Source organism: Enhydra lutris, unplaced genomic scaffold (assembly GCF_002288905.1).
Source record: "Enhydra lutris kenyoni isolate GAN:26980312 unplaced genomic scaffold, ASM228890v2 scaffoldscaffold32, whole genome shotgun sequence".
NCBI classification, from domain to species: domain Eukaryota; kingdom Metazoa; phylum Chordata; class Mammalia; order Carnivora; family Mustelidae; genus Enhydra; species Enhydra lutris.
In genome coordinates, this window is record NW_019154116.1 from 11,222,570 (window position 1) to 11,237,286 (window position 14,717).

The 14,717-nt window shown below is 40.2% G+C and overlaps 1 protein-coding gene across 1 annotated transcript in view; it reads right to left on the reverse strand.

Annotated features, from left to right (window-relative positions):
- The window catches only part of LOC111153413 (dynein heavy chain 5, axonemal), a 238,313-nt gene that overhangs the window by 71,211 nt on the left and 152,385 nt on the right, over positions 1 to 14,717 (reverse strand). The window contains exons 57-60 of the mRNA XM_022512429.1: positions 13,488 to 13,602; positions 13,045 to 13,221; positions 8,964 to 9,167; positions 3,334 to 3,513 (exon numbers count right to left, since the gene is read on the reverse strand). Coding sequence (XP_022368137.1) covers positions 3,334 to 3,513; positions 8,964 to 9,167; positions 13,045 to 13,221; positions 13,488 to 13,602 — 676 coding nt within the window. The remainder of the gene's footprint in view (positions 1 to 3,333; positions 3,514 to 8,963; positions 9,168 to 13,044; positions 13,222 to 13,487; positions 13,603 to 14,717) is intronic.

Below are 14,717 nucleotides of genomic sequence, written 5' to 3' on the forward strand. Positions count from 1 at the left end.
AATCAGCTGGCATTTCATCTGAGATCTCAGCCATGCTCATACCTGTTCTCTGCTCTACCCCTAGAGTCTCGGCATTAAGTCAAGACCAAATTTCAGTGTGGACTTGACATAAATGTTTATAAGCAGAAAATTGTAATTCATTCGAAGTCAGCACATTTTTTCTGTCAAGTGCCAGATAATAAATAGTTTAGATGTCTTGGGCCGAGGGGCAAAATTGAGGCTATTATTCAGGCACTTACTTAAAAGCCATTTAAAAATGTAAAAATTCTTCTTATTTCATAGGCTGTACACATAGAGGTTGTGAACTAGATTTGGCCTGCGGGACGGAGTTTGCCAGTGCTTAGATCAGAGCATTGCGGTATTAAAAGCACATAGGTACTTTACAGAACATTGTAAGATTATTGTAGGAAAATAAAAAAATGAATATTGAGAACCATCTGCCTCGTAAGACTCATCACTATTGATGAGGATGTTAAAACTAGATAAAAAATGGAAGCTAATTATTCACTGAATGTCAAATATAGATTTTCTGAGCCATGGTGATCTTGATGTCATTCTTGTAGTCTAGTCTTCCTATATTGCTTGCCTTCCATAAAAGAATTGGTACCTTGAGCTGTGACTAATTAAAAATATTTATTTTTAAGGAAGCTACTAAATTTGACTCAAAAGTCATATTCAAAAGCAACATTAGCAAAAGAGGAGATATAGAAATCAGTTCTTGCTTACAGAAATTTAGATACTTTAAACAATTTTTTGGAATCAAATTTTTCCTTTTTAAGTCTCTAAGATGTTAAAATTGACTTTCATGGGGGATAATCCACTATTAGGGCCACGTTCTTTCTGGGGTGTTTCAGAAGAAAAGATTATCTTGAAAAAAATTTTTGAAATAAATTATTTTCCTGTCTGAAAACCTCAGGCTCCCAAATTTTGGAAGAATAACTCTTTAAGGGAAAGCCCAAGTTCTACAACTTACTAGGACCAATGACAGGCAAAAGCGTGGCTTAAAAACTACACTTTAAAAAGGGTCTAACTCTTGGGACATTTTCTTCTCTGGTCTGCTATAAACCACACCTGTGGCTGTGGAGTAAACATAAAAGGAAAGCAAGGTAACAATGCCCAACAACTCTCTAAAGCAACACACTAATGTCAAACCATCACAGCTCCAGAGATTTGAACATTTTCTAGAATTTTCCTCAGAAAAAAATAAATTGAGAAAATTTTTCATGAAGCTCTCGAAAGTTGCCAACCAAAAGGCATAGAATCCTTCAAATCTAGCGGCTCGCCTTGGGAGCTGTGGGCCTCCATGCAGATAGCTTACATTCTGTAAGATTCGGTTTATCCATGACGATGCTGAAGATCTACCTCCTACGATGTGTGTGAGAGAGCATTAAATAAGACAATGCATGGAAACACCCCCCGCTGGTGTTTGGCATAGAGCAAGAATCAAATAAATGTCAGATGTTGTTGTCCAAGTTGAGTATTTAAGGCTCTACTGTTATAAACATCCTGTTTCTGTGAACGGATATTTACTGGTTTTCATGGTTTTCAAGGAAAAATCTCATTATAATTAACTTGAACGGAATCTAAATTGCTATTAGTTGGTATTTAAGTTTATTCTCTACTAGATGTCACTGGGCCCGTTGACAGGGGTGTTCTCCAGACGAAGGAGAAGAGCCCCTCAGGGTCCTCGTCACTGCTTAGTGTTGAGGAGGTTCCAGCTGGAGTGTACAGAGTGTCCTTAATCTGTCTTCACTCAGAAGCAGGGAAGCCCCTCTGGGAACACGCAAAATCAGAGGCCTTGGTCAGGGCTGTTGCATACATTAGCAGAGTTGCCCAGCGATAATCTGCACTCACTCCATCTTTGCCTTCTCCGAAGCAGTGACTGTGTAGGCTCTAATTGCACTTCTGTTCATGACAGAACATTCAGAAGGACCTGATGCACTCAAGGCTCCCAGGGCCTGGGAGCTCGTAAGACATTAGGAAGTCACTTCCGGGACTGACTTCTCAGAAAGAAAAACAGAGGTTCTAGGAGCAGATAAAACATTCCCCCTTCTGACGGTGTTCCCTTCACTTCCTACTGCAGGATCAAGGGTGTCCTAGGACAAGGTGGAGGCTAAAATGTCCTAGAATAGGGGAGGGGACTTCCTTGTTCTTATGTAAACCTTGTTCAGAATGGCCATTATTTAGTATTGATTTTGGCTCATTTTATCTAGAATAGTTATAGTGACATAAAAGTTGTCCATCATGAGTTCAACAGTAATTCCCTTAAAAACACTGTATGCTCACTCACTGGAAAAATTTGCGAAGGAGGTCCTGCATGTTTCATTTGATAAGGCTGTTCCAATTCAGCCAGTAACAGAAGGCCCATTTTGGAGCTATGCTGGAGTCTCCAATGGTCCCAAAATTCATAACGTTGACAGCATGACATCAATCATTGGTTCTGAACTTCCCTAAACCAAATGAGTCTTTGTTCTTTAAGTTGCTTTAAGACCCCAAGGGGCTTTAGCCACTGAATAAATGACCCTGGTATGGTAATAGAAAATGAAATGGGACTTGAAAGTCGATCCTTCTCTTCTTTCTACTCTAAATTATTTGTATCATGAATATTAAGTTCCTCACATAGTTTATAAGCGTTAGTGGATTTCAGTTGATGCTTGAGAGAGATCGGACTCCTACAGAAGCAAAATAATCAAACAGGCCACACGTGCCCTCTTTGAGACATCGGTATTCCATTTTCAAAGCAAGTATTTTGCCTCTCTGTCTGCTGAAGATGGTCACTGAGGGCGGGGACAGGGCCCAGGTGTGCGTATGAAGCCTAGAAATGCAATTACTCAAAGGGAAACAAGCCTACTCTCCAGTTACATTAAAGGACAGATGACACTCAATGTCCTTCCTGAGGGGGAAAGGAGGAGAGTGGGAGTATGTGTCATACCTTACAACCAAGACCAGCCACCAGCTGTGTGCTGATCTGCCTCAGTCACAAGATTCCCTGGCAGGAGATCTGGGATGTTATCAGGGGATTCTATGCTATCGTTTTCTATGTCTCTTTTTTCCAAGTTCACACTGTGGAGGGAGAATATCCAGCAGCCCACAGTGGACTGGGCATCCTTGTTGAGAGTCCGTGCTTAAAGGCTTGCACAACTCAGACTGGAGCGGTCATTACGGAGAAGAGAAACAACCTGTGCTCGGCCTTTCTGTCACTCGCTCTCCCCGTGGACTTGAATGCAACCACACCAGAGGCCAAAGGCTCCTGTGCTACATGGAAAGACAAGACCGGCTGACCTCAAGGGCTCTCACAGGCGCATAACATGTGGTTCTACGTAGGAGGCTCACCTTCAGAGGCAAGACTTCTCTGTTGATAGAAAAGAAGGAAGCCATGGCTTTGGTCCAGGAACAGAGACCAGCTACGTTCCCACACACACGCTTAGCAGTTTCAATGTTGTAGTCTGTCATTTCAAAGTAAGGATTCAGAAATTCTATCACTTCTTCATTGATTGTGTCTTTGGGGAATTGCTATGAAAGAAAAGAGTAAAATTAAATCAAAATACTTACTTCCATGAAGTCATACTCCCATGATGCTTACAATGCAACTGCAATTATTGAACAACCAAGAAAGGATGAATGACATCATATTCTGTTGATATCTCAGGATATGGGGCCAAAGTCCTGAGAGTGAAAACAAGAGTGAGCAGTGACAGCGAAGAAGTCAGAGCAAACTGTAGCTTCTGTGAACAAGAGATACCAAGCCCCAGTAAATGTTCTGGTGATCCAGGGAAAGAGTAAATGATTTAGGTGATGAATACTAATATGGTTACTAAAATTTCCAAAGCAATAACATTTTCATGTCATTAATCCAAAATAGGTGAATTATAAGCCCATAAAATCAATAATGGAAAATAAATACAGTCAGGTATACTCAGCCTAAGGATAAAATCTATTTAGCATTTAGCAGCAACTAAATGCTTAATACATTCAAAGAGAGATTCTATTAAACTCATCTGAATTACAAAGTAACAACCTGGACATTAGGTCTTGAGGGCAATGAATTAATTTTTAATCATAAAATTATCCAGAATGTGGGAGAACTGGTATCTTCTGAAGGGATAAAACTGAAAAATAGTAGCAGAAGTGGATCACAAAAGCTTTCTTACGTCAAGAGACAACTGCCCAACCAACGAACCTGGACCTTTCTCAAGAGGTATTTGCGCCTCTCAAAGAAGATGACTAGATCTTCTCCAAGTAGCCTGGAATGCAGTGCCTACATAAAAGCTTTCACAGAACATCCATGACGTAGGGTGCAACCCACACTCTCATTCAGACATCTTCCACTACAAGTTTCTTTGATGACACTTGAGAAGTAGTGAAGCCAGAAGAAGAGCCAGAAGAATATTTGGGAGCCATGGAAGGGCAGTGGTGATGGCAAATGGCAAGGTAGCTTCCAAGACCAGGGGCCCTGCCACCAGGTACATAGCCCAGGAGCCTCGAGTCACCTGCCAGGATCCTCTGTGCAGTCCAATTCCACTGTCACATTTTTCTGTGAAAGCTTCTTAAGTCTTCTCTGTCACCTAGCTCCCTCAGTCAGAGTTCATTGCAACCTTTCCTCCATACAAAAAGCGTGTTATTCCTTCTTGGTGCTACTGACATCCCAGAGCCCCATATTTTAATTATCTGGGGAAGGCCTGCACGGCCACCAGTTCGTAAGCTGCTCACCACCATGGCCGCTGGAAGGTACCTCACAAGACGGCCCAGCCACATGGCACTTGGGCAATGTGGCATTGAAAACTGAGTGAAAGGCAGTGCTAAGGTCATTGCTCGGGAAATAGACATGACTTCGGTATTCACAGGTAGTTATGGCAAGATCGAAGTATGAAAGATAAAACAATAAAACTCCTGGAAGAAAACACAGAACCATTTATTCTTCCTTAGAGGCAAAGATTTCCCAAACACAACACAGAAAGCACGATTAAGGAAAACAGTGAAAAACTGGATTATGTTAAACTTAAGAATGTCTGTGAATCAAAGGACACCTTTAACAGAATGAACAACTAAGGGAGAAAGTGCAACAAGGTATTTGCAAGTTACTCATATTTTATAGAAAGTAATTCTACCCATTAATAAAAAATTTAAGTGAACAAGAGACCTAAACAGGCACTTAACGGAAGAATTCCCAAAAGGCTCATGAACTGATGAAAGATTCTCAACGTCATTACTCCCCAGGGAAATGCAAACTAAATGCACAATAATAAGACATTACTACAAACCCATCAGAATAGAGAAAAACAAAAAAATAGTTAAGATGTAGAACAACTTAGAATAGCCTAAAATCAACAAGTCAGGAAACAATAGATGTTGGCGAGGACGTGGAGAAAGGGGAACCCTCTTACACTATTGGTAGGAATGCAAACCAGTACATCCACTCTGGAAAACAGTATGGAGGTTCCTCAAAAAGCTAAAAATAGAACTACCCCATGACCCAGCAATTGCATGACTAGGTATTTATCCAAAGGATACAAACATAGTGATCAAAGGGGCACCTGCACCCCAATGTTTATAGCAGCAATGTCCACAATAGCCAAACTATGGAAAGAGCCCAGATGTCCACTGACAGATGAGTGGATAAAGATGTGGTATATATATACACAATGGAATATTACTCAACCATCAAAAAGAACTAAATCTTGGGGTAGCTGGGTGGCTCAGTCGGTAAGTGTCTGCCTTCAGCTCATGTCACCAGGAGCCTGGGATCCAGACCCACATCAGGCTTCCTGATCAGTGGAGAGTCTGCTTCTCCCTTTTTCTCTCCCTCTGCCTCTCCCCTGTTTGTGCTCGCTCTCTCTCAAATAAATAAAATTTTTTTTAAAAAATTTTTTAAAGAGTGAAATCTTACCATTTGAAATGATATGGGTAGAACTAGAAGGTATTACGCTAAGCAATCAGAAAAAGACAAAAATCATATGATTTCACTTATACGTGGAATATAAGAAACAAAACACCTGAACATAGGGGAGGGGAAGGAAAAATAAAGTAAGATGAAAACAGAGAAGGAGATAGACCATAAGAGAGTCTTAACTCTAGGAAACAACTGATGGTTGCTGAAGGGGCGTGGGGGATGGGGGAACTGGGTGATGGACATTAAGGAGGGCACGTGATGTGATGAGGACTGGTGTTAGGTGAAACTGATGAAGCATTGACTTCTACCCCTGAAACTAACAATATACTGTATGTTAACTAAATATAATTTAACAAAAAAAATTTTTTTTAAAGGCATAGAACAACTTAAACTCTGCTCACAGATCTGTAAACTGACACAGCTACTTTTGAAAATTCTTCGGCACTATCTATGAAGCTGTTTAACATATACAAATGGTAGCTGCACTGTGGTGAGCATACCACAGTGTACAGAGTTGTCCAATCAGTATTTCGTACACCTGAAATTCATGTTAACATTGTGTGTCAATGATACTTCAATCAAACAAATTTACAGGATTAAAGAATGTATGACCTAAGACCCAGAAATTCCATTCCTGAGTACAAAGCCAACTGAAATGCAGATATACCCACTGAATGACCTATAGGCCAATATTCATAGTAGCTTTATTTATAATAGCTCCAAACCAGTAACAACCCAGAAACGCATCAACAGTACAATGGACAAATAAACTAAAACATATGATAGCATTTCACACTGTGCTGGTTCATACAAACTCACGAGGAACCATTCCTAAATTCTCGGGAATTTTATAAACTGTGTGTTAAATAGAACAGTTATTAAAAATATATTATATATACTTACACTTGAACAAATTTCATTTAAAATAAAAATAATGCATAGTCAAAGTAATCACTATCTATCATTTAACTGCATTTTACCCCCTATTTTTTCATGTCATTTATATCTATTGTACCTATATGGGGGTACATTGTTACTATTCTACTATGTACCTCTCCCCAGCTCTCCATTCAACAAGATCATTTTGGTAGCTTGAAATTGGCCATTGTGGGCATATTTACACCATGGAAATTAGCAAACACTACAAATCAGACTTTTTACTCTTTTTTTTTTTCTTTTTCCTCCCCCAAGAAACAGTTGTTTTAAATAATTACCACATACTACCGCTTCAGATACTGAACAGCTATACAGCAATGAAAAAAGAATGAAACATTATCCTTGCAAAATAAGAATGAATCTCAAAGACTTGTTGAATAAAAGAGATCAAAACAAAATAGGTCACATGACATGCTATCATATCTATAAATTTCAAAATGAACAAAATTAATTATCAGGATGTTATCTTAGGGGAAGTTACTGACTGGTTTGGGACACAAGAGAGATTTCTGGGGCCTGGAAATACAAATCTTGATTTCAGGGTTCATTAACAGGTATAAACATATGTAAATATTTATTAATCCATATACTTAAAATATGTACATTTTATCATATGTAAATTCTACATTAAAATTAAAAATGTACAAATTACCCCCAAAAAGTCACTATTGAGACTTGCAACATATAAATATGCATACATTTGTATTCATATGCATATAATATATGCACATATGCATTGCTTTCTTAATATGATTTTTTTTTAAGATTTTATTTACTTGAGAGAGAAAGAGGATGAGAGAGAAAGAGAGCATGAGAGGAGAAAGGTCAGCGGGAGAAGCAGACTCCCTGCAGAACAGGGAGCCCAATGTGGGACTCGATCCTGGGACTCTAGGATCATGACCCGAGCTGAAGTCAGTCACTTAACCAACTGAGCCACCCAGGCACCCCTTAATATGATTTTTTAAACTTTTATTGAAATATATCACTGATGATGCTTTAATATGCCTAAAATCTGTCAGGCAAGGCTCTAATGCTTGTTTTTAAAGCTTTAAAGTCTTGGTTTTGAAAGAGAAAATTCTATTCTGAAAAAATACTTAAGTATGTGTTCAATATATGTATGTAGAATATTATTCAGGCTTGAAAAAGAAGGAAATCCTGCCATTTGTGGAGGACATTATGCAAAACAAAGTAATCGAGACACAGAAAGACAAATCCTACACTGTTTCACTTATATATAGAATCTAAAATAGTCAAACTCCTAAAGGCAGGGAATAGAATGGTGGTTGCCAATGGTAAGGGAAGGGGAAATGGGAAGATGTTGGTCAAGGGGTTAGAAAGTATCAAGTTACAAGAAGAGTAAGTCCTGGAGACCTCATGCATGGCAATATGAATACAGTTAACAACATCGCATACACCAAATTTTCTAAGTGTTCTCACCACAAAATAAGAAAATGGCGACCGTGAGGTCATGGAAACCTTAGCTGGCAATGATTTCACAATATATACAAATCTCCAAATATCAAGTTGTACACCTTTACATAGAGAATTTTTTCTTTTTCTTTTTCTTTTTTTTTTTTTTTTTTTGAGAAAGAGAGCACATGAGTGAGCAGGGGTGGTGAGGGAGGGGCAGAAGAAGGAGGAGAGAGAATCCCAAGCAGGCTCCACAACCCTCAGATCATGACCTGAGCCGAAATCAGGAGTCCAACACTTAACCAACTGAGCCACCCAGGAAATCCTGCCATTCAGAAAACTTTTATACCTGTTATATAGTGGCCAATCACTATTGCCGACCCAGCGGCTGTATCAAAGATAAGGACTGGGGATTAGCAGTCTGGATGGTAAAGGTGGCTAGGAGACACGCAGGGAAACCTGGTGTATGTAAGTTTGGAAACTTTGTTTTATACACTTGTAAAATAAGTTACTAGATCACTATAGTAAACTTTTATATGTCATTATACCTCAACATTATACCTCAAGAAAGATAGCAAAAAACTGAGTAAGTAAAAATATGTAAATTTTTTTAGTAAAAGTAAAAATCTGTAAAATTTTTTCTGAAATTTGTTCTACTAAAGGACTCAGACACTCTAATGAAGTCTCAGTCCCCTCTCACTCAGCCCATCATTACTGAACTACCAACCTGTAAGTTCTGTAAGAAGTTTCCTGCAGTCATGAGTTTTAAAGATTCCTGCCACGACGGAATTGTACAGCTTTTTTCCAGGTCAATTTTCACTGCATTGACTTTCCTTTGAAACAGGAGCAGCACACAGTCCATGATCCTCATGATGAGGTGAGGGGGTCGGCCCAACGTGCGGACAGTGGCGATGTCTGAAGGCTTGATGGTCTGCGGGACGACAGGAGGTCATCATCCCACCTCAGATAAGACAGTGTGGACCAACTTTTCATCTTTAAATGCTACTTGGGCAGAGGAAAGCAAGCATTTTTTGAGTTAGATGCCAAGTCATAAGCCTTAAATGCATAGTTAATCCCCAAGAAATGCCATGTCCCCAAAAGTTCAAACTATTACAATTCAACTGGCAGCAAGAGGAGAGACAGTGAGGGAAATGTCGGTGAACAGCTAAGAAACTGTGACTTCTCTAAAATTACACACACCACTTTGTGTCAGAAAAAAATGAGTATAATCTGAAAGAAAAAGAATACTCAGCACTTACAGAGCTATGAGGAATTCTCAACCAGGAAAACTCCCGGCTGGTGCCGTGATTTTTACTCATTAGTTATGTAGGTCAAGAATCTGCCTCTCTCTTTAGCAACCCAGACTTGTCACGGTGGACTAACCCTCACAGGTAGCCCCGGGGCTGACAGATTGAATAATTAGAGGTTTCTGAGCTGGGAAATGACCTTTAACTTATGGAACTGAAGAGATACAGATTTCACTAAGTCAGAAAAGTCCTGTCCCATTTCTAGTATGGAGATTCTAAAAGAGTAAATTATTTAATAGTCACATAGAATGATTGTGATTGTTAATAACTGCTCTATCTCTTAGCCTCTTTATGGAATAAGTATTGGAAAAATATGAACTATGAGAATCTAAAAAAGTCTTATTTCTAGGACAAATAGTGTACACTCATTCCTTCCAGATCTTATTTGCGTGTGCCTATCCCCCATCAAATGAAGGTGACCAATGACCTTCTTATCAAAGCTACTAATCTTTCCTCTGAGGATTAAGAAAAAATAATGAAGATGAAAACCACTGAACTTGTTAATTAGAAACGTAACTACTTTGAAAATGTTTGTTTCAGGATAAGTTTTTGTGAACACAAGACGACTGGAAGTGAAGGAGAATTTGTGTTCAAGAGCTGGCAATGACAGATGGATCTTGATAGGAGATGTGTGCCTAGAAAAGAAAGGAGAGAGATACAGCAGCCAGTGGAGAAAGTAGGGTCAAATAAATGTTGGATAAGCTGTAAGAGCTGGACATGCTTATTTTACCTTAGCTTTAAAAGGGAGCCTTCTCAAACAGAATTGAGCTCAATTATGTTAGCTGCCCAGGTAAAAGGAGCTGGAGGAAAACGTATATCAAAAGTCCAACCTATTTCAGCTAAGTATTGGACTCCACTTTTACTCTGCAGGCAAAGCAATATGATTGCCACAGAATTTCCTAGATATCCTTGCAATATAATAGTTATTTAACATCTGAAGGTATTTTGCATGATTGCAGGGAGTCAGATTAGCTTTGAGACAGGATTAGAAACAATCTTTGCTATTACCTTATTTGTTGTACAGATTTATGTGACCTGATGTCAAAAAGTTAGTTTGACTGGGTTGGAACTTCTTAGAATATGTTGGTAGTACCATATTTTAGGATTTCAAAAGCTCACAAAAAAGCAATAAAATGGAGGCAGAACCAATAAAGGAAATTGTTGAAAATCTCTCCAATACTCTTCATCATGTCACCCCTGTTTCCACCCATTTCAGCACTAAAAATTAATTATATAATGCAGAATACCTTAGTGGTCGAGAATATGAAATTAGGAGGATAAAGGAAAATATTTTATAATATCAAAAGGATGAAAAGTTTTTTTTAAATCCTGGGAAAATGTATACCTTTAAGCATGATCTAAGAGGCCATATGATCTGTTTCTATGATGCCATTAGGTATGGAGATATCTTTACACTATCAATATATTCTCTCTGTTGATCAGAGACTCTCAGTCTGAAGCCAAGATGCCCCAAAAAGGGGAATGTATGGAGATCAGGATCTTGAAGAGATATCTTCATGTTCACTGCAACATTATTTATAAGAGCCAAGACCTAGAAGTAAGCTAAGGGTCCACCAGTGGGTGAGTGGATAACGAAATGTGAGACACATACATATACACAGTGTGTGTGTGCATGTGTAGGTGCACGTGTGTGTGTGTGTGAGTGTCTGTGTACAATGGAATATATTCAATCTTAAAAAAAAAAAGAAAGAAAGGAAAGAAAATTCTGCCATTTGAGACAAGGATAGTCCTAGGGGCCATTTTGCCAGGTAAGTTAATCCAAATACATTAGAACAAATACTGTATGATCCCATTTATATGGAATATAAAACAGTCAAGATTCATAGAAGCAGAGAGCAGAATGGCAGTGGTCAGGGCCTAGTGGGAAGAGGAAAAGGGAAGCTGATGGTCAAAGGGTACAAATTCTCAGTTATTCAAAATAAAAAGTTCCGGATATCTACTCAGAGCACAGTGCCTGAGGTTCATACTGTATTATATATTTCAAATTTGTCGGGAGGCTAGATTTTAGATATTATGCTAAATGTCTTTGACACATAAAATAATAGCAATATTAAAGGGAGTGGGGGAAACTTTGGGAAGTAGTGGACATGCCAGTGGATTTGAAGGTGGGGATGGTTTCATAGGTACACACTTATTCCCAAACACCCCAAGGTGTATACACTATACATGTCCGGCTTTTTACACACCAATCATATGTCGATAAATTGGTCTTAAAAAACGGGTCAGGGGGAGATGAGGAGGCCACCAACCTGAGAGACTGCAGACCTCCCAGAGCTCCGGGAATCAAGAAGCCCAGTTTAGCCAGCGTGAGGACAGAGGAAAAATAAGTGAAGACGTACCCCAGTAAGAGTAGTGTGGAAATTTGGAGAGATACAGGAGAAGGCTATCACTTCATTGTCTCAAAAGAGTAGAAATTCATATTTGTCTATTGCTCAGGAAACTTAAAGACTCAACTTGGGTCAAAAAGACTGAGAAGTGGGGCAGCTGGGTGGCTCAGTGGGTTAAAGTCTCTGCCTTCAACTCGGGTCATGATCCCAGGGTCCTGGAATCAAGCCCCGCATCGGGCTCTCTGCTCAGCAGGGAGCCTGCTTCCTCCTCTCTCTCTGCCTGCTTCTCTACCTACTTGTGATCTCTGTCTGTCAAATAAATAAATAAAATCTTTAAAAAAAAAAAAAAGACTGAGAAGTGTTTCAGGCAGTGAGATCAGGAAGGGGTTAAAAAATTACATTATCAAGTAATGAGGGATGCTCAGTTGAGGTTCTAGAACCTGAATTAGCAGTGGACAGAGCAGCAGGCTTCATTTCTCCAGCTGTCTCCTGGAACCAATAACAGAGGGCCACAGAGGATTAAGACTGAAATAAAAGCAATCTTAAGTTGAGTCCCAAGAAATCTTACACTGAGTCTTCAACACTCAACCAGCCCCTTAAGGTGTGGCCCATTTCACCAAACTCATCATCTTTTCTCAGAATCCAACCTTCTCTAATTTCCCCATTTCTGTTCTTGCCGCACAACTGCACTGAATAATTGTCAGAGGCCGTTCAAAACCCGTCATTCACGAGCTCCCCTACATCAGCAGTTCCGCATTTGGATAATTCACAGATAAACTCAGGACACACTGCATCTCACAGACCTCCTCCAGTGTCCTCAATGAATGAGGAGGGAAACATTATCTTGGAAATTTCATGGGACATTCCCGACGCCGTGTGCCTTATTGTTGACGGAGTGGAAACGAGAACCCGGACTCCTGACCGTCAACATAGGACGCTGCCCAGCATTCATGAGTGAAGAAAATGAGACGGGAAGTAGCAAGTGAAAAATCTATAAAGGGCTAATAACCCCTCCCTGCAGAAAACATTCCTCGGAATGGTTTCAGTAGGTCTGAAGCAGTTGAGCATTTCTTTGCTGTTACTTATCTTTTCTTCGTCCTCGTCCCTCGTCCCAGGCACTACACATGACATCTGCCACACGGCACAGAGTTACCTGCAAGGCTGCTTCTGCTTCTTCTAAAGCTGGTTTTGCCGCTTCCAGCTTCTCTTCGGCAATGGCCTTATCTTTAGAGATGCCATCCACAATGGCCTGGGCTTTGTCCTTCACCTTCTGTACCTCAGCCTTGACCTTTTCGGCAGCCTGTGCCTTCATTGTCACTTCTTTTAAGACCTAATTCAATATAAAACAAAACAAAACAAAACAAATCTTGTCAAACATACCTTGTCAAGCTGAAAATGTACATTTTCCCTTGATCTGTTGATTTTGTCCCCTTCTAGATTTCATGGAAAATGAAGAGTACTGTATTCTATTGGAAATAATGTATCCTTTCATGGATACAATGTAGTGAAGATGTGTACATCGTTAATATTTATTACCAGGAATGTAAACCTGGTAATACACCTTGCAGTATGGTCCAAGCAGGAGGGCCCACACACCGTGTCAGCTTTCTCATTGGCCACCTGGAGCTCCTTTTCTTTCACTTCCAGTTCTTTGCTCAGGGCTGCAACAGACTCTGAGGCTTCTTTTAGCTTTTCCAATCCAGTATTCATTCTAGGATTAAACATCCAAGCAAGCCATGTTAAAATGTGTGATATTTAGCCACATTTTCCAAGCACTGATCCATTAATATGGAGAGTAATGGTCATATTTGAAGAATGAGTGTGTCTGCAAATAACAAATCCCAGAGGGCTTGACAAAAAGAATATGCACCCAGGGTTGATGCTGGACTGAGCCCATGTGCATGTTTTTCATAGACCACGTGTGGGAGCATGAACTCATTACAACCCTGCGGAACATGAAGAATGGGTCCAGAAGCTGTATCATGAAGGATACATGCTTAATGAAGTTTAATTCAATGGCAATAGACTTCAAATGCTTGAAGCCCTATCACAGAAGAAGGAAAATAAATAATTTACATATATATTTTTTTAAAGACAAATTAAATTAAAAGAAGAAAGATGTGGGGTCAAGGAAGAAACCAATCTGAAGTCATCGGAACAAGCCTGTGAAGGGACTGCTCACTGTCTGGACCTGAGATAACAGTCCCTCAAAGACCAGAGCTCTCAGAGTCAGCCAGTCCAATCTCCCACCCGGGGTGCCTTATGGAGCAGCGCTGGCTGGTCCTGGCCATACACAGAAGAAGCTGGAGTGTTCAGAAAAAGCAGGCAGAGCAGTGAGACCTGGAACAGGCTTCGGTGAAGTAGGGTATTCAGCGCGGTGAACATGCAGTGGACGTCAGCATCAGCCAGACTCTCCCATCCTAGATGCCGGAAAGGATGGGAAGAGAAGGACGAGAGGAGGGAGGCAGGAAGCATCGCTACCATATGTCACTCGGTATTATAAAAACTGGTAGGCTACATACACACCGGGCAAGAATAAAGCTCCTAGCAATCACGGAATAATCCTTTGAATAGGCCTGAGGAGCAGGTGTCCCGGCCTCAGCACAATCGGTATTTGGAGTTGGCCGATTCTTTGCCGTGGAGGGCTGTCCCGTGTACCATAGGATGTTCAGCAACGTCCCTGACCTCCCTCATTTGATGCCGGTAGCACCCCACCCAGCCCCTACCGCCTAAGCTGTTAACAAACACAAATGCTTCTAGTCACTGCACAATGCTTACTAGCAGCAAATGTGCCCCCCGTCGAGAGGCACTGTTGTAAAATCACCT